Source organism: Scyliorhinus torazame, chromosome 9 (genome assembly GCF_047496885.1).
Source record: "Scyliorhinus torazame isolate Kashiwa2021f chromosome 9, sScyTor2.1, whole genome shotgun sequence".
NCBI classification, from domain to species: Eukaryota; Metazoa; Chordata; class Chondrichthyes; order Carcharhiniformes; family Scyliorhinidae; genus Scyliorhinus; species Scyliorhinus torazame.
In genome coordinates, this window is record NC_092715.1 from 161,681,781 (window position 1) to 161,699,931 (window position 18,151).

An 18,151-nucleotide genomic window follows, 5' to 3' on the forward strand; every position below is an offset into this window, starting at 1 on the left:
AGAACTGAAGGTTCTGGGGGGGATTCTTTGATCCTGAGGCTAAGTGTTGACGGCGACGCGTTTTACGACAGCATCAATAGGCCCCCAGGATCAGCGATCCTGAGCCCTGCAGTATCCAGCATGGCACTGGAGCGACTCGCGCAGTTCCAGCTGCCGATACGGGCGTCAAACGGGCATCGTGAGTCTGCGCAAGCGCGCTGCGGCCTGCGCGGATTTGCCCTACGACCGGCGCATATTCACGCATGTGCGCTAGTTGCCTTCTCCGCACCAGCCCTGACGAAACATGGCGGAGAGCCACAGGGGCCCAGCGCAGAGTAAAATAGGCCCCCACCAAGAGAAGCTGGCCCACCGATCAGTAGGTCCCGATCGCGGGCCAGGTCACGGTGGAGGCTCTCCTCTTCCTCTTCCTCTTCCTCTCCCCTCCCCCCCCCACCCCCCCCCCCCCCCCCCCGACCCCCCCCCACCCCCCCCCCCCCCCCGCGATTCTCCGACCCGGCCCGGGGTCAGAGAATCACACCCTCTGTATCTGAATGCATCCTAGCATTCATAACAAAGCAAATGAATAAACAGTTCGAAGAGAAATAAATATGTATGATGTTATAGCCATTACAGGGACATGGCTGCAAGATGACAGAGTGAAACTTGAATATTCAAGGCTACATGATATTTAGGAAGGAGAAGAAACTAGGAAATGGTGGAGGGGTAGCTCTATTAATTAAGAATAATACTGGAACAATAGAGAGCAAGAGACAGAGCAAGAGAGAGAGAGAGAGAGAGAGAAAGAGAGAGAGAGAGAGAAAGAGAAAGAGAAAGAGAGAAAGAGAAAGAGAGAGAGACAGAAACAGAAAAAGAGAGACAGAAAAAGAGAACCTTCGTTCTGGAGATCAAAATGCCGGATCAGTTTAATGGATTTGATATTAATTCTATTCCTCAGTTGCAGGATGAATCTGCTTCTTGGCTTGATGCGATTTTATCTGAGTATACATATAGCGATCCGGTTCAAAATGATTAATGCCTTGTAACTAATGAGATGTAACTAAACTTTAAGAAAGGTAATTGACTTTGTTGAGGGTCACGAGCCCACACAGATGCACCAAATTTCTGCACCACTCCAGATTTGTAGGCATGTATAAATAGTTCACCACATAACAAGCTCCCTATTTGGAATATACTACCCTGGACAATGGCCAAATGTTAGCTAAAGAAGAAGAGGCAACTAAGAAATAAAAACTTCAAAACTCTCGAAATTATGGTTGCTGCAATAATTTCAGCACTCAGTTGCAGTCCTTTGTTTGCAAAATAGGAACAAACTCCAGCCCAGCAGCACCCTGCCGGCACAATGAGCCTGAATGGGAGCAGAGAATAGTCGAGTGACAGATCCGCTAAAGGCTACAGGTAAAAGGGCAAGTGGCACACATTTGTGGCCCAATCATTACCTATGCACCCAGTTTTCATGAGTGCCATAAGCTTTGAGCAATTATTTCAAAAGTTGGTTGATTGCTCAGTGTAAAAACACAAAAATACATCAAAATGTTGATACTTTTGGGTTTACTACAAACCTCTCAGTTTCTCTTCTTCTAACCTCAAATTTTCTTTGCTGTGCACATGTGTGGATTTTCGCTTTCCCAGATTTGCGTGGTATTTAACACCAGATATCCAGTCACTGTAACATCAGCAAGGCTGCAAATATGGAATTTCCAATTCAAGCAAACGTTATGGGCCAGGGTTTCAAGAACCCCAAAGTGTATCATGGAGTTCACCTGACCCACAACTTTCAATAGATTGTGGTATGGAGAGCACGCGGCCCACTCTACAGGTGTGGTACAGCAGAAATGGAAAAGTATTTTTTAAAAGCAAAACATTGTTTATTCTATGAACTCAAGTTAAATTTTTAAAAACATACAGCAACCATTAATTCAAATACAACCCCCAAAAAATACAACGCTAAGTAATGCGTACACTGTCCTTTAACATCCAGAAGACTTACAAAAAACATAACCTTTAACAGAAGCACATCAGGTTAAAGTCACTACTGTTATTAGTTTTAAATCACCAGGATCGATTTACAGTCTTTAGGTTACAGAGAGACTCTAATACACCTTCTGGCTGTGACTGCAACTATCCAGCTCTGAAAACGAAACTAAAACACACCCTGCAGCAAATGGCCTAAAACGAAAGTAAAAAGCTGACAGACAGCCCAGCTCCACCCCCTCTCTGACATCACTGCAGTAATAAACACCCATTTCTTAAAGGTACTCTCACTACAGATATTTATATATGCATACCCATTTATAAACACCCATTTCTTAAAGGTACTCTCACATGACACAAACAATTCAAGAAAAAATATAGAGAGGTACAATGAAAGAAAAAGTGAAAAGAATGAGACCAATATTTTGGATTGGAAAACTAAATAAATGGTGTTTTTACCAGTGACTTGCTCTCATCAGCTGCTTCAGTATTTCTGTTTTCAGGCTGGAACTTGGTAACATCCGCAAGCTTCTGGTTTAGATCCTTAATCTGCTCTTCATACAGCTCTTTCTGATCATTTATTTGGTTACTGCACTGAGTACTGAGCAGTCAAACAAAAGAAAATCAATAGTTCATTCATTTTGCAACTTTGTTCGAAGTTGTTGCTGGATTTTCTATTTATATGGCTATTGCATCTTGCAAATAAAACAAGATCGAACTTTTTAGGCACCAAGTTATAAATCATAGACACCGTATACAACTGTGCGGCAGAATCAAATTCAGCATGGAACCAGTTAATCATTTGCATCATCAGAATTGAGAACATTCCTCAGACAATCTCTGTAACGATTTAAACTGTTATTAATGGTCCCAAGGAGAAGGTTACAATTTTTGTCACAAGCCAAAGGATTATTAAAATTAGAGCAGCACAGTAGCACAAGTGATAGCACTGTGGCTTCACAGCGCCAGGATCCCAGGTTCACTGTCTGTGCGGAGTTTGCACGTTCTCCCTGTGTCTGCATGGGTTTCCTGCGGGTGCTCCGTTTTCCTCCCACAGTCCAAAGACGTGCAGGTTAGGTGGATTGGCCATGCTAAATTGCCCTTAGTGACCAAAAATGATTAGGAGGGGTTTTTGGGTATGGGGATAGGGTGGAAGTGATGGCTTAAATGGTTTGGTGCAGACTCGATGGGCCGAATGGCCTCCTTCTGCACTGTATGTTCTATATAAATACTACATACTGATTTTATGACCTGGACCAGTTCATCAAAAACATTCCTGGAAATCAGGATTAAATTCCACAAATCTTTAATTAAAATAAGGGGCGAAATTCTCCCCAAAGGGCGCTATGTCCGCAGACTGGCACCCAAAACGGCGCCAATCAGACGGGCATTGCGCCGCCCCAAAGCTGAGGAATGCTCCGCATCTTTGGGGGCCGAGCCCCAACATTGAGGGGCGAGGCCGACGCCGGAGGGATTTCCGCCCCGCCAGCTGGCGGAAACGGCCTTTGTTGCCCCGCCAGCTGGCGCGGAAATTACATGTCGGGGCGGTGCATGCGCAGGAGCGTCAGCGGCCACTGACAGTTTCCCGCGCATGCGCAGTGGGGAGAGTCTCTTCCACCTCCGCCATGGTGGAGACCGTGGCGGAGGCGGAAGGGAAAGAGTGCCCCCACGGCACAGGCCCGCCCGCGGATCGGTGGGCCCCGATCGCGGGCCAGGACACCGTGGGGGCACCCCCCGGGGTCAGATTGCCCCGCGCCCCCCCCCAGGACCCCGGAGTGTCCCGCCGGTAAATAGGTACTCTAATTTACGCCGGCGGGACAGGCAATTTCTCGGTGGGACTTCGGCCCATCCGGGCCGGAGAATCGAGCGGGGGGGCCCGCCAACCGGCGCGGCCCGATTCCCGCCCCGCCAAATATCCGGTACCGGAGACTTCGGCAACCGGCAGGGGCGGGATTCACGGCGGCCAACGGCCATTCTCCGACCCGCTGGGGGGTCGGAGAATGAAGCCCAAGTTCTCTCACTTTGGGGCAGAGCATTGTTACTACATTCTGATTTTTTAAAAAATTCACAAACAAAATATTGGAGACATTTTATGTAGAAACGCCAACACCAAGGAAAAGCAAAACATTCTCAGCAGAACCTCTGTGAAGTCACTCTAATTTAAAGAAAACCTCTACCTTCATTTTTTTTAAATTAAATATTTTATTGAAAATTTTTGGTCAACCAACACAGTACATTGTGCATCCTTTACACAATATTATAACAACACAAATAACAATGACCTATTTTATAAACAAAAAATGAATAAATAATAAATAACAAAAATGAAAACTAGCCCTAATTGGCAACTGCCTTGTCACAAGTAACACTCTCCAAAAATATAATTTAACAGTCCAATATATAATTATCTGTAGCAACGACCTATACATACTATACAGTATATATTAACAACCCTGAGAGTCCTTCTGGTTCCTCCTCCCCACCCCCCCCCCCCCCCCCCCGATCCTGGGCTGCTGCTGCTGCCTTCTTTTTCCCATTCCGTCTATCTTTCTGCGAGGTATTCGACGAACGGTTGCCACCGCCTGGTGAACCCTTGAGCCGACCCCCTTAGGACGAACTTAATCCGCTCTAGCTTTATAAACCCCGCCATGTCATTTATCCAGGTCTCCACCCCCGGGTGCTTGGCTTCTTTCCACATTAGCAATATCCTGCGCCGGGCTACTAGGGACGCAAAGGCCAAAACATCGGCCTCTCTCGCCTCCTGCACTCCCGGCTCTTGTGCAACCCCAAATATAGCCAACCCCCAGCTTGGTTCGACCCGGACTCCTACTACTTTTGAAAGCACCTTTGTCACCCCCATCCAAAACCCCTGTAGTGCCGGGCATGACCAAAACATATGGGTATGATTCGCTGGGCTTCTCGAGCACCTCGCACACCTATCCTCCACCCCAAAAAATTTACTGAGCCGTGCTCCAGTCATATGTGCCCTGTGTAATACCTTAAACTGAATCAGGCTTAGCCTGGCACACGAGGACGACGAGTTTACCCTGCTTAGGGCATCTGCCCACAGCCCCTCCTCGATCTCCTCCCCCAGCTCTTCTTCCCATTTCCCTTTTAGTTCATCTACCATAGTCTCCCCTTCGTCCCTCATTTCCCTATATATATCTGACACCTTACCATCCCCCACCCATGTCTTTGAGATCACTCTGTCCTGCACCTCTTGTGTCGGGAGCTGCGGGAATTCCTTCACCTGTTGCCTCGCAAAAGCCCTCAGTTGCATATACCTGAATGCATTCCCTTGGGGCAACCCATATTTCTCGGTCAGCGCTCCCAGACTCGCGAACTTCCCATCCACAAACAGATCTTTCAGTTGCGTTATTCCTGCTCTTTGCCACATTCCATATCCCCCATCCATTCCCCCCCGGGGCAAACCTATGGTTGTTTCTTATCGGGGACCCCCCCCAAGGCTCCAGTCTTTCCCCTATGCCGTCTCCACTGTCCCCAAATCTTCAGTGTAGCCACCACCACCGGGCTTGTGGTGTAGTTCCTCGGTGAGAACGGCAATGGGGCTGTCACCATAGCCTGTAGGTTAGTCCCCCTACAGGACGCCCTCTCTAATCTCTTCCACGCCGCTCCCTCCTCCTCTCCCATCCACTTACTCACCATTGAAATATTAGCGGCCCAATAATACTCACTTAGGCTCGGTAGTGCCAGCCCCCCCCAATCCCTGCTACGCTGTAAGAATCCCTTCCTCACTCTCGGGGTCTTCCCGGCCCACACAAAACCCATGATGCCCTTTTCAATCCTTTTTAAAAAAGCCTTAGTGATCACCACCGGGAGGCACTGAAACACAAAGAGGAATCTCAGGAGGACTACCATCTTAACCGCCTGCACCCTCCCTGCCATTGACAGGGATACCATATCCCATCTCTTGAAATCCTCCTCCATCTGTTCCACCAACCGCGTTAAATTTAACCTATGCAATGTGCCCCAATTTTTAGCTATCTGGATCCCCAGGTAACGAAAGTCCCTTGTTATCTTCCTCAACGGTAGGTCCTCTATTTCTCTACTCTGCTCCCCTGGATGCACCACAAACAACTCACTTTTCCCCATGTTCAATTTATACCCTGAAAAATCCCCAAACTCCCCAAGTATCCGCATTATTTCTGGCATCCCCTCCGCCGGGTCCGCCACGTATAGTAGCAAATCGTCCGCATACAAAGATACCCGGTGCTCTTCTCCTCCCCTAAGTACTCCCCTCCACTTCTTGGAACCCCTCAACGCTATCGCCAGGGGCTCAATCGCCAGTGCAAACAATAATGGGGACAGAGGGCATCCCTGCCTTGTCCCTCTATGGAGCCGAAAATATGCAGATCCCCGTCCATTCGTGACCACGCTCGCCACTGGGGCCCTATACAACAGCTGCACCCATCTAACATACCCCTCTCCAAAACCAAATCTCCTCAACACCTCCCACAAATAATCCCACTCCACTCTATCAAATGCTTTCTCGGCATCCATCGCCACTACTATCTCCGTTTCTCCCTCTGGTGGGGCCATCATCATTACCCCTAACAACCTCCGTATATTCGTGTTCAGCTGTCTCCCCTTCACAAACCCAGTTTGGTCCTCGTGGACCACCCCCGGGACACATTCCTCTATTCTCATTGCCATTACCTTGGCCAGGACCTTGGCATCTACATTTAGGAGGGAAATAGGTCTATAGGACCCGCATTGTAGCGGGTCCTTTTCCTTCTTTAAGAGAAGCGATATCGTTGCTTCAGACATAGTCGGGGGCAGTTGTCCCCTTTCCTTTGCCTCATTAAAGGTCCTCGTCAGTACCGGGGCGAGCAAGTCCACATATTTTCTATAGAATTCGACTGGGAATCCATCCGGTCCCGGGGCTTTTCCCGCCTGCATGCTCCTAATTCCTTTCACCACTTCTTCTACCTCGATCTGTGCTCCCAGTCCCACCCTTTCCTGCTCTTCCACCTTGGGAAATTCCAGCCGATCCAAGAAGCCCATCATTCTCTCCCTCCCATCCGGGGGTTGAGCTTCATATAATTTTTTATAAAATGTCTTGAACACTCCATTCACTCTCTCCGCTCCCCGCTCCATCTCTCCTTCCTCATCCCTCACTCCCCCTATTTCCCTCGCTGCTCCCCTTTTCCTCAATTGGTGTGCCAGCAACCTGCTCGCCTTCTCCCCATATTCGTACTGTACACCCTGTGCCTTCCTCCATTGTGCCTCTGCAGTGCCTGTAGTCAGCAAGTCAAATTCTACATGTAGCCTTTGCCTTTCCCTGTACAGTCCCTCCTCCGGTGCTTCCGCATATTGTCTGTCCACCCTCAAAAGTTCTTGCAGCAACCGCTCCCGTTCCTTACTCTCCTGCTTCCCTTTATGTGCCCTTATTGATATCAGCTCCCCTCTAACCACCGCCTTCAACGCCTCCCAGACCACTCCCATCTGGACCTCCCCATTATCATTGAGTTCCAAGTACTTTTCAATGCACCCCCTCACCCTTAGACACACCCCCTCATCTGCCATTAGTCCCATGTCCATTCTCCAGGGTGGGCGCCCTCCTGTTTCCTCCCCTATCTCCAAGTCCACCCAGTGTGGAGCGTGATCCAAAATGGCTATAGCCGTATACTCCGTTCCCCTCACCTTCGGGATCAATGCCCTACCCAGCACAAAAAAGTCTATTCGCGAGTAGACTTTATGGACATAGGAGAAAAACGAGAACTCCTTACTCCTAGGTCTGCTAAATCTCCACGGGTCTACACCTCCCATCTGCTCCATAAAATCTTTAAGTACCTTGGCTGCTGCCGGCCTCCTTCCAGTCCTGGACTTCGACCTATCCAGCCCTGGTTCCAACACCGTATTAAAATCTCCCCCCATTATCAGCTTTCCCATCTCTAGGTCCGGAATGCGTCCTAGCATCCGCCTCATAAAATTGGCATCATCCCAGTTCGGAGCATATACGTTTACCAAAACCACCGTCTCCCCCTGTAGTTTGCCACTCACCATCATGTATCTGCCCCCGTTATCCGCCACTATAGTCTTTGCCTCGAACATTACCCGCTTCCCCACTAATATAGCCACCCCCCTGTTTTTCGCATCTAGCCCCGAATGGAACACCTGCCCCACCCATCCTTTGCGTAGCCTAACCTGGTCTATCAGTTTCAGGTGCGTTTCCTGTAACATAACCACATCTGCCCTAAGTTTCTTAAGGTGTGCGAGTACCCGTGCCCTCTTTATCGGCCCGTTCAGCCCTCTCACGTTCCACGTGATCAGCCAAGTTGGGGGGCTTCCTACCCCCCCCCCCCCCCCTTGTCGATTAGCCATCACCTTTTTCCAGCTCTCACCCGGTTCCCACGCAGCTGTATCTCCCACAGGCGGTGCCCCCCCGCCCATCCTCTCCCATACCAGCTCCCCCCTCTCCCCAGCAGCAGCAACCCAGTAATTCCCCCCTCCCACCCCCCCCCCCGCTAGATCCCCCGCTAGCGTAATTACTCCCCCCATGTTGCTCCCAGAAGTCAGCAAACTCTGGCTGACCTCGGCTTCCCCCCGGGACCTCGGCTCGCACCGTGCGACGCCCCCTCCTTCCTGCTTCTCTATTCCCGCCATGATTATCATAGCGCGGGAACCAAGCCCGCGCTTCTCCCTTGGCCCCGCCCCCAATGGCCAACGCCCCATCTCCTCCACCTCCCCCCCCCTCCCCCCATCACCACCTGTGGGAGAGAGAAAAGTTACCACATCGCAGGATTAGTACATAAAACCCCTCTTTGCCCCCCACATTCGCCCCACCACTTTGTTCGAACGTTCTTTTTAATAACCCGCTCATTCCAGTTTTTCTTCCACAATAAAAGTCCACGCTTCATCCGCCGTCTCAAAGTAGTGGTGCCTCCCTCGATATGTGACCCACAGTCTTGCCGGTTGCAGCATTCCAAATTTTATCTTTTTATGAAGCACCGCCTTGGCCCGATTAAAGCTCGCCCTCCTTCTCGCCACCTCCGCACTCCAGTCTTGATAAACGCGGATCACCGCGTCCTCCCATTTACTGCTCCGAGTTTTCTTCGCCCATCTAAGGACCATTTCTCTATCCTTAAAACGGAGGAATCTCACCACTATGGCTCTGGGAATTTCTCCTGCTCTCGGTCCTCGCGCCATCACTCGGTATGCTCCCTCCACCTCCAACGGACCCGCCGGGGCCTCCGCTCCCATTAACGAGTGCAGCATCGTGCTCACATATGCCCCGACGTCCGCTCCCTCCACACCTTCAGGAAGACCAAGAATCCTCAGGTTGTTCCTCCTTGCGTTGTTTTCCAGTGCCTCCAACCTTTCCACACATCGTTTCTGATGTGCCTCCTGCGTCTCCGTCTTCACCACCAGGCCCTGTATATCGTCCTCATTCTCAGCTGCCTTTGCCTTCACGACCCGAAGCTCCCGCTCCTGGGTCTTTTGTTCCTCCTTTAGCCCTTCGATCGCCTGTAGTATCGGGGCCAACAGCTCTTTCTTCATTTCCTTTTTGATCTCTTCCACACAGCATTTCAAGAACTCTTGTTGTTCAGGGCCCCATGTTAAACTGCCACCTTCCGACGCCATCTTGGTTTTTGCTTGCCTTCCTTGCCGCTGTTCTAAAGGATCCACTGCAATCTGGCCACTCTCTCCTCCTTTTTCCATCCATATCCAGGGGGGATTCCCTTCTGGTTTACCGCACAGTGTTTTTAGCCGTCAAAATTGCCGTTGGGGCTCCTATCAAGAGCCCAAAAGTCCGTTTCACAGGGAGCTGCCGAAACGTGCGACTCAGCTGGTCATCGCCGCACCCGGAAGTCGAAAAGCTCTACCTTCATGAGTAACCCAGAGAAGTCACAAAAAAATTTCTGTTTCGATGCTCAGGTACTAATGTCACAATACCAAAGTTCTGAATTTTTGTATAAATATGCTGCACTATGTACAAAATTCTTTGAGATTTTGCTGGGATTATCTTCATTTCATTATTGGTGAGTTTTAATGTGTACTGTTATAAAATATGACTCTGATAATGAACTAACTCATAAACACTTGCAATCACTGACACACAAGATTTAAAATCCTTTAATAATAAAAGCAAAATACTGCAGTTAGTGGAAAGCTGTTAAGAAACAGAAAATGCCAATGGCTTTTCATCAGAACTCAACTCAAGTCGTTGAAATGGCAGTGGGAGGGTGGGGGGGGGAGAAGAGAGAGAGAGAGAGACAGAGAGAGAGAGAGAGAGAGAGAGAGAGAGACAGAAACAAAAGGGAAGGTCTCTGATATGGTGGAAGATGAGACGCATTACATGACAAAAAGAGTTGGTGGGGCAGAGCCAATGGGAGTAATAGTGGATCAAGTTCTGTCCAGGGAATGTGTGAATGGCAGAATACTGAACATCTGCCATCCAAAAGAAAAAAAAGAGGGAAAAAAAAGATTAAGACTGATACAGGCAAAGAAAAAAGATTAAACATATTGTGGACAGAAACTGTGGCCTGAAATTACTGAACTCAATATTAACCCCAGAAGGCTGTAAAGTCCCTCAAAGGATGAGATGCTGCTCCTCAAACTTTCGCTGAGCTGCTTTGGAATACAGCAGTAGGCTGAGGACAGAGATGTCAGTATGAAAACGATCAGGAGAAATTAAAATGGCGCGTCACCAGAAGCTCAGGGTCAAGCTCATGGATTGTACAGGGGTGTTCCATAAAGTGGTCACCCAAACTGCATTTGGTCACTCCAACGTAGAGCATCATAAATCACGGTTTTATCTGCAAGGAGTGTTTTGGGGCATTGGACAGTGAGGAGAAACACAAGGTTATCGGGCCAGTGTTCCATCTCTTGTGCTTGTATGGAAAGGTACCCTAAAAAGGAAACAAGGTGTTGGGGGGGTGATTGAGGAGTGGGCCAGGATGGCACAGAGGAAACAGTCCCCTCTGAATGCTAAAAAGAGGTACAGAGAAGATATATTTGATGGCAGCATAAGATGCGGGAGAGAAGTAGGCCATTTGACCCATCGAGTCTGCTCCGCCATTCCATAACCACTTCCCTGACTTATCCCCATAACTCTTGATTTCCTCACTGATTAAAAATCTGTCTATCTCAGCCTTGAACATACCAGCCTATACAGCTCCCTGCAGTAAGAAAATTCCACAGATTCACTATTTTCTTGAGAGAAGCAATTTCTCTTGATCTCTGTAATAATTAAGAAACCTGAGATTATACCCTCTGGTCCTAGATTCTTCCACAAGGGGAAACAACCTCTCGCCGTCAAGCCCCCGGAGAATCCTAGACATCTCAATAAGATCAGCTCTCATTCTTCTAAACTCCAATGAGTACTCAACCTCTCCTAAGAAAATCACTCCATATCTGGGATCAGCCTCATGAACTTTCTCTGGACAGCCACCAATGCCAGTGTATCTTTCCTTGAATAAGGGGACCAAAACTGTTCACAGTATTCCAGGTGCAGTCTAACTAGTGCTTTGTATAGTTTCCCTATTTTTATACAACATTCCCTTCGAAATGAAGGCCAACATTCCATTTGCCTTCCCCATTACATACTGAACTTGCATGCTAACCTTTTGTGTTTTATGCATGAGGACCCCCAGATATCTGTGCTGCAGCTTTCTGCAGTTTTTCTCCATTTAAATAATATTCAGCTCCTTTAATCCTTCTACAAAGTGCACAAGTCCGTTACATTTTCCTACATTATATTCCATCTGGGAAGAGTCAGAAATGGGCCATGTGAAGGGTGAGGGAGTGGTTAAAAATGGAAGCAATTTTTTCCAATTCAGGACGAGATCAGGAAATGGCACAAATACAGTCATCTTTCAATTGGCATTTTACAACCTTCTGGACTCGCAATTCAAAAATTTCACATCATGTTCTCTGTCCCCATTTTGTTTTGGTTTCTTTGCATATTTTAATCTTGATCTTTTTCTTTCTGATAGGAGCTATTCATTATTCTGCAATTATGGGAGGGGCTGGTTTAGCACAGTGGGCTAAACAGCTGGCTTGTAATGCAGAACACGGCAGCAGCGCGGGTTCAATTCCCGTACCGGCTTCCCCGAACAGGCGCTGAAATGTGGCGACTAGGGGCTTTTCACAGTAACTTCAATGAAGCCTACTTGTGACAATAAGCTATTATTATTATAAATTCACACCTCCTCTGGACCCATCTTTTGTTTCTTTACTCGTCTCGTTATTATTGCCTTTGGCTCTGCTCCGTCAAATCTTTTGTTATTTAGTGTCTTCCATGCTATCACAAACATATTTTGTTCTCTTTCCCTCCACCCCTAATTTGATCTACATAATACCTATTACATTTCTAACTTTTCCCAGTTCTCAAGAAAGCTTCTGTCTCCACAGATGCTGCCAGGCCTGGTATATGCAGCATTTTCAGTTTTTATTTAAAATCCATTACTTGCAACTAAATAGTAAGGAACACATAACAAATGGGGAAAAAAAGTTACAAGGTGAATACTTAAATCCACAAAGATACCAAGTAATACTTATTACTTGGAAGGTGCCAGTCTAGGAGGCTAATGGTATATGTTTATAAGTCTAGGTGGGGCAAAGGAACAAAGTGGTCTTTGGATACAAATATATCAGAGGCATTGTGGAGGATGCAGAGAAAATGATACCAGAAAAGCAGGGGTATACACAAAAGAACTGACAAGCTGGGACTTCTTTCTTGAAAAAGGACCCAGGGGGATTAATAGAGATCTTTAAAAATATGACAGATTTTGATAGAGTGGATGAGAGAAGGTTTCCTCTTGTTGGGAAAGAGTATAACTGGAGGCCCCAATACAAGATAGTCACCAAGAAATCCAATCAGAAATTTAGAAGAGGCTTCTTCATCCAAATAGTGGGAAGAATGTGGAACTCACGACCACAGGAAATGGTTGAAGAGAACAGCAAGGTGCATTTAAGGGGAAAGTAGATAAGCATATGAAAGAGAAGGGAATAGACGCTTCTGGTTGCGGCTATGCCTAGGTAGGTCGCACGTTCGGCAGCTCCCGCCGGGAACGGACTTTTGGGCTCTTCAGAGGGGCCCCAACGGCAATTGTTCGACGGCTTCCTGTGTGGGAAGGTGACAGCAAGGTCCCACCCGACAGTATATGGATTGGGCCAGGAGTGGAGCGGTTAAAAAAGTGATCCTGGTGCAGCGGAAGGTGCGAGAGAGAGGAAAAGCAAGATGGCGGCGGGTGGAGACCAAGCAGCATGGGCGCAGTGGTCGCAGGAGCAGCAGGAGTTTCTGAAACGCTGCTTCAAGGAGCGGAGGACAGAAATGCTGGCGCCAATGAAGGCGGCGATTGAGAAGCTTGTGGAGACCCAGAAGGCCCAAGGGGCGGCGATCCGGGAGGTGCGGCAAAAAGCTTCGGAGAACGAGGACGAGATCTTGGGCCTGGCGGTGAAGGTGGAGACGCACGAGGCGCTGCACAAGAGGTGGGCGGAAAAATTTGAGGACCTGGAGAATAGGTCGAGGAGGAAGAATCTTCGGATTCTGGGTCTCCCTGAAGGAGTGGAGGGGCCCGATGCTGGGGTATATATATGAGCAAGATGCTCAATTAGCTGCTGGGCACGGGAGCTTTCCCGAGGCCCCTGGAGCTGGATGGGGCTCATCGGGTCCTGGCAAGGAGACCCAAAGCCAACGAGCCGCCAAGGGCCGTAGTGGTGAGGTTCCACTGCTTTATGGACAGAGAGTGTGTCCTGAAATGGGCCAAAAAAAGAGCAGAGCAGCAGGTGGGAGAACACGGAGATCTGAATTTACCAGGACTGGGGTGCGAAGGTGGCTAAGAAGAGGGCTGGTTTTAACCGGGCTAAGGCGGTGCTCCATCGGAAGGAGGTGAGGTTCGGGATGCTGCAGCCAATGCAATTGTGGGTCACGTTCCAAGATCAGCACCACTATTTTGAAACGCCTGATGAGGCATGGAACTTTATCCAGACTGAAAAGTTGGACTCAAACTGAGGGTTTGTCGTGGGGGGATGTTTACGGTGTTTACTGCATTTGGGGAATGTTCTTTTTGTTTTGGTGCTGGGTGAATGGATTTGATGTGGGGGCTGTGGGAGAGTGTGGGCGTCGGTGTTGGAGGGGCATTGCCCCGCGGAGGAAGAGGGGGGGGGGGGGGGGGGGATGGAGGCCCTGGGATGGGGAGTTGGGGTAAGGCCGCAAAAAGGAGCTGTGCCAGAGGGGTCGGGGCCGGCTCAGGAAAGCGCGGGCTTTTTCCCGCGTTGGGGAAGGATAGGGGCAGGGCAGGGCCGAGGGGGGAGGGGGGGGGGGTGCTGGAGAGGAGCACACACTGACTGCCAAGGGGTGGGGGGATTCTCACACTGGGGGGTCGATGGAATAGCAGGAGAGGCCGGGGTCAGCTGACTTACGGGAGTGTCATGGGGGAGCAAAATGGCTAGATGAGGGGGGGGGCGCCGAGTAGACCCCCGATCCAGCTGATAACTTGGAATGCGAGGGGCCTGAACGGGCCGGTCAAAAGGGCCCGGGTGTTCGCGCACTTAAAGGAACTGAAGCAGACGTGGTTATGCTCCAGGAGACACATCTGAAGGTGGCAGATCAGGTTAGGCTGAGAAAGGGATGGGTAGGACAGGTCTTTCATTCAGGGCTGGATGCGAAGAACAGAGGGGTTGCAATACTGGTGGGGAAGCGGGTGTCGGTCGAGCCACTGAATATTGTAGTGGATAATGGAGGTCGATATGTGATGGTGAGTGGAATTTGCAGGCGGTGCGGGTGATACTGGTTAACGTATATGCCCCGAATTGGGATGATGCCGGATTTATGAAACGCATGCTGGGTCGGATTCCGGATCTGGAGGTAGGAAGCTTGATAATGGGGGGGGAGAGACTTCAACACGGTGCTGGACCCAGCACTGGACCGTTCTAGGTCCAGGACGGGTAAGAGGCCGGCTGTGGCCAAGGTGCTTAGGGGCTTTATGGATCAGATGGGGGGAGTCGATCCATGGAGGTTTGCCAGGCGGCCAGGGAATTTTCCTCCTTTTCCCACGTCCATAGAGCCTACTCCCGGATAGACTTTTTCATTTTGAGTAGGGCGTTAATCCCGAAAGTGGAGGGAACGGAATATTCGGCCATAGCCATCTCGGACCACGCCCCGCATTGGGTGGAGCTGGAGTTGGGGGAGGAGACGGACTAGCGCCCGCTGTGGCGCCTCGATGTGGGACTGTTGGCAGATGAGGGGGTGTGCGGGCGGGTGCAGGGGTGTATTGAAAGATACTTGGAGGCCAATGACATAGGGGAGGTGCAGTTTTGTGAGGGCCACAAAGAATCCAGCACGAGTTTCAAGGATACCAAGAAATAACATTTATTTACAATAACATATATAGACACAACAGCAGCAACCTCGCTTGCTACTTACTCCTTCCTGATGGTTCCAAACTGGCCAGCTTTATTTATACAGGGAGTCTGCTAATGATTTCTCCGCCCCCTTCATTGGGGAAGCTCATACTCCCACAGGATTGTGGGATTGTCATTAGTCCACAGCCAACGGTAAGCCGGCAGGTTATAATTCCTCCCCCCCAAAGTCCAAGGAATCCACCGAAGACCCTGCGAAGGAGGGCGTCGGACTCGTTTTGCTGCAGGCCGGACACCATTTGCACGAAGCGCTGGATCGGGCGGCGTGTAATGAGACGGAGACCGGCACTTCCGTGATGAACGCCGTAACGGTTGTACATCCACATCCCGTGGGCCCGAGGATTCCCCCTCTGATGCGTCCTGTGTCTCCATCTCGGAGTCAGAGTCTGCTGCCTCGGTCATCTCGGCGTCTCTATCTCTGCGCGATTCTGTAACGACCTGCGCAGGCTTTGAGTGAGGCACCAGAGGAAGATTGTGAGGAGTACTTTCCATCGTCTCTGGTCTCTGCGGCTGTAGAAATGAGCTCCGGGGGCGGGGAATCTTTGGAAGGGATAATCTTCTTGACCGAACGTGGTCTACATGTTTGCAAAAGGTATAGGGCCCATTTGGCGAAAGGTTACGCCAGGGACCCACTGGGCACCACCAGCAAAACTGCGAACGAACACTGGCTCACCGGGCGCAAACTGCTGAATCGGACGATGCCGAGAAAAACCCTGTCCCTGCCGTTTTTGTGTGCAGCGTACCTTTGCGCCAATGTCTGGGAAAACCATACTCAGGCGGGTGCGAAGTCTCCGGCCCATTAGGAGTTCTGCGGGAGCTACCCCAGTCACCGCATGGGGGGGGTGGTCCTATACGAAAACAAAATGTGAGCCAGTCTCGTGTCCATTGACCCAGAAGACTGCTTCTTTAGGCCTCCATAAGACCACAAGACATAGGAGCGGAAGTAAGGCCATTCGGCCCATCGAGTCCACTCCACCATTCAATCATGGCTGATTTTAACTCCATTTACCCGCTCTCTCTCCATAGCCCTTAATTCCTCGAGAAATCAAGAATTTATCAACTTCTGTCTTAAAGACACTCAACGTCCCGGCCTCCACCGCCCTCTGTGGCAATGAATTCCACAGACCCACCACTCTCTGGCTGAAGAAATTTCTCCTCATCTCTGTTCTAAAGTGACTCCCTTTTATTCTAAGGCTGTGCCCCCGGGTCCTAGTCTGCCCTGCTAATGGAAACAACTTCCCTACATCCACCCTATCTAAACCATTCATTATCTTGTAAGTTTCTATTAGATCTCCCCTCAACCTCCTAAACTCCAATGAAAATAATCCCAGGATCCTCAGACGTTCATCGTATGTTAGGCCTACCATTCCTGGGATTATCCGTGTGAATCTCCGCTGGACCCGCTCCAGTGCCAGTATGTCCTTCCTGAGGTGTGGGGCCCAAAATTGCTCACAGTATTCTAAATGGGGCCAAACTAATGCGTTATAAAGCTTCAGAAGTACATCCCTGCTTTTATATTCCAAGCCTCTTGAGATCAATGACAACATTGCATTTGCTTTCTTAATTACGGACTCAACCTGCAAGTTTACCTTTAGAGAATCCTGGACTAGGACTCCCAAGTCCCTTTGCACTTCAGCATTATGAATTTTGTCACCGTTTAGAAAATAGTCCATACCTCTATTCTTTTTTCCAAAGTGCAAGACCTCGCACTTGCCCACGTTGAATTTCATCAGCCATTTCTTGGACCACTCTCCTAAACTGTCTAAATCTTTCTGCAGCCTCCCCACCTCCTCCATACTACCTGCCCCTCCACCTATCTTTGTATCATCAGCAAACTTAGCCAGAATGCCCCCAGTCCCGTCATCTAGATCGTTAATTCATAAAGAGAACAGCTGTGGCCCCAACACTGAACCCTGTGGGACACCACTCGTCACCGGTTGCCATTCCGAAATAGAACCTTTTATCCCAACTCTCTGCCTTCTGCCTGACAGCCAATCGTCAATCCATGTTAGTACCTTGCCTCGAATACCATGGGCCCTTATTTTACTCAGCAGTCTCCCGTGAGGCACCTTATCAAAGGCCTTTTGGAAGTCAAGATAGATAACATCCATTGGCTCTCCTTGGTCTAACCTATTTGTTATCTCTTCAAAGAACTCTAACAGGTTTGTCAGGCACGACCTCCCCTTACTAAATCCATGCTGACTTGTCCTAATCCGACCCTGCACTTCCAAGAATTTAGAAATCTCATCCTTAACAATGGATTCTAGAATCTTGCCAACAACTGAGGTTAGGCTAATTGGCCTATAAATTTCCATCTTTTTCCTTGTTCCCTTCTTGAACAGGGGGGTTACAACAGCGATTTTCCAATCCTCTGGGACTTTCCCTGACTCCAGTGACTTTTGAAAGATCATAACTAATGCCTCCGCTATTTCTTCAGCTATCTCCTTTAGAACTCTAGGATGTAGCCCATCTGGGCCCGGAGATTTATCAATTTTTAGACCTCTTAGTTTCTCTAGCACTTTCTCCTTTGTGATGGCTACCATATTCAACTCTGTCCCCTGACTCTCCTGAATTGTTGGGATATTACTCATGTCTTCTACTGTGAAGACTGACGCAAAGTACTTATTTAGTTCCTCAGCTATTTCCTTGTCTCCCATCACTAGATTACCAGCTTCATTTTGGAGCGGCCCAATGTCAACTTTTGCCTCCAGTTTGTTTTTAATGTATTTAAAGAAACTTTTACTATCATTCCTAATGTTACTGGCTAGCCTACCTTCATAATTGATCCTCT

At 49.1% G+C, this 18,151-nt stretch overlaps 1 protein-coding gene across 4 annotated transcripts in view; it reads right to left on the reverse strand.

Annotated features, from left to right (window-relative positions):
* Window positions 1-18,151, reverse strand: part of LOC140429552 (Golgi membrane protein 1-like) — a 77,925-nt gene that overhangs the window by 16,431 nt on the left and 43,343 nt on the right. For all 4 annotated transcript variants that reach the window (XM_072516708.1, XM_072516709.1, XM_072516705.1 and 1 more), the window contains exon 4: window positions 2,431-2,572. In XM_072516708.1, the coding sequence (XP_072372809.1) occupies window positions 2,431-2,572 (142 nt within the window). The remainder of the gene's footprint in view (window positions 1-2,430; window positions 2,573-18,151) is intronic.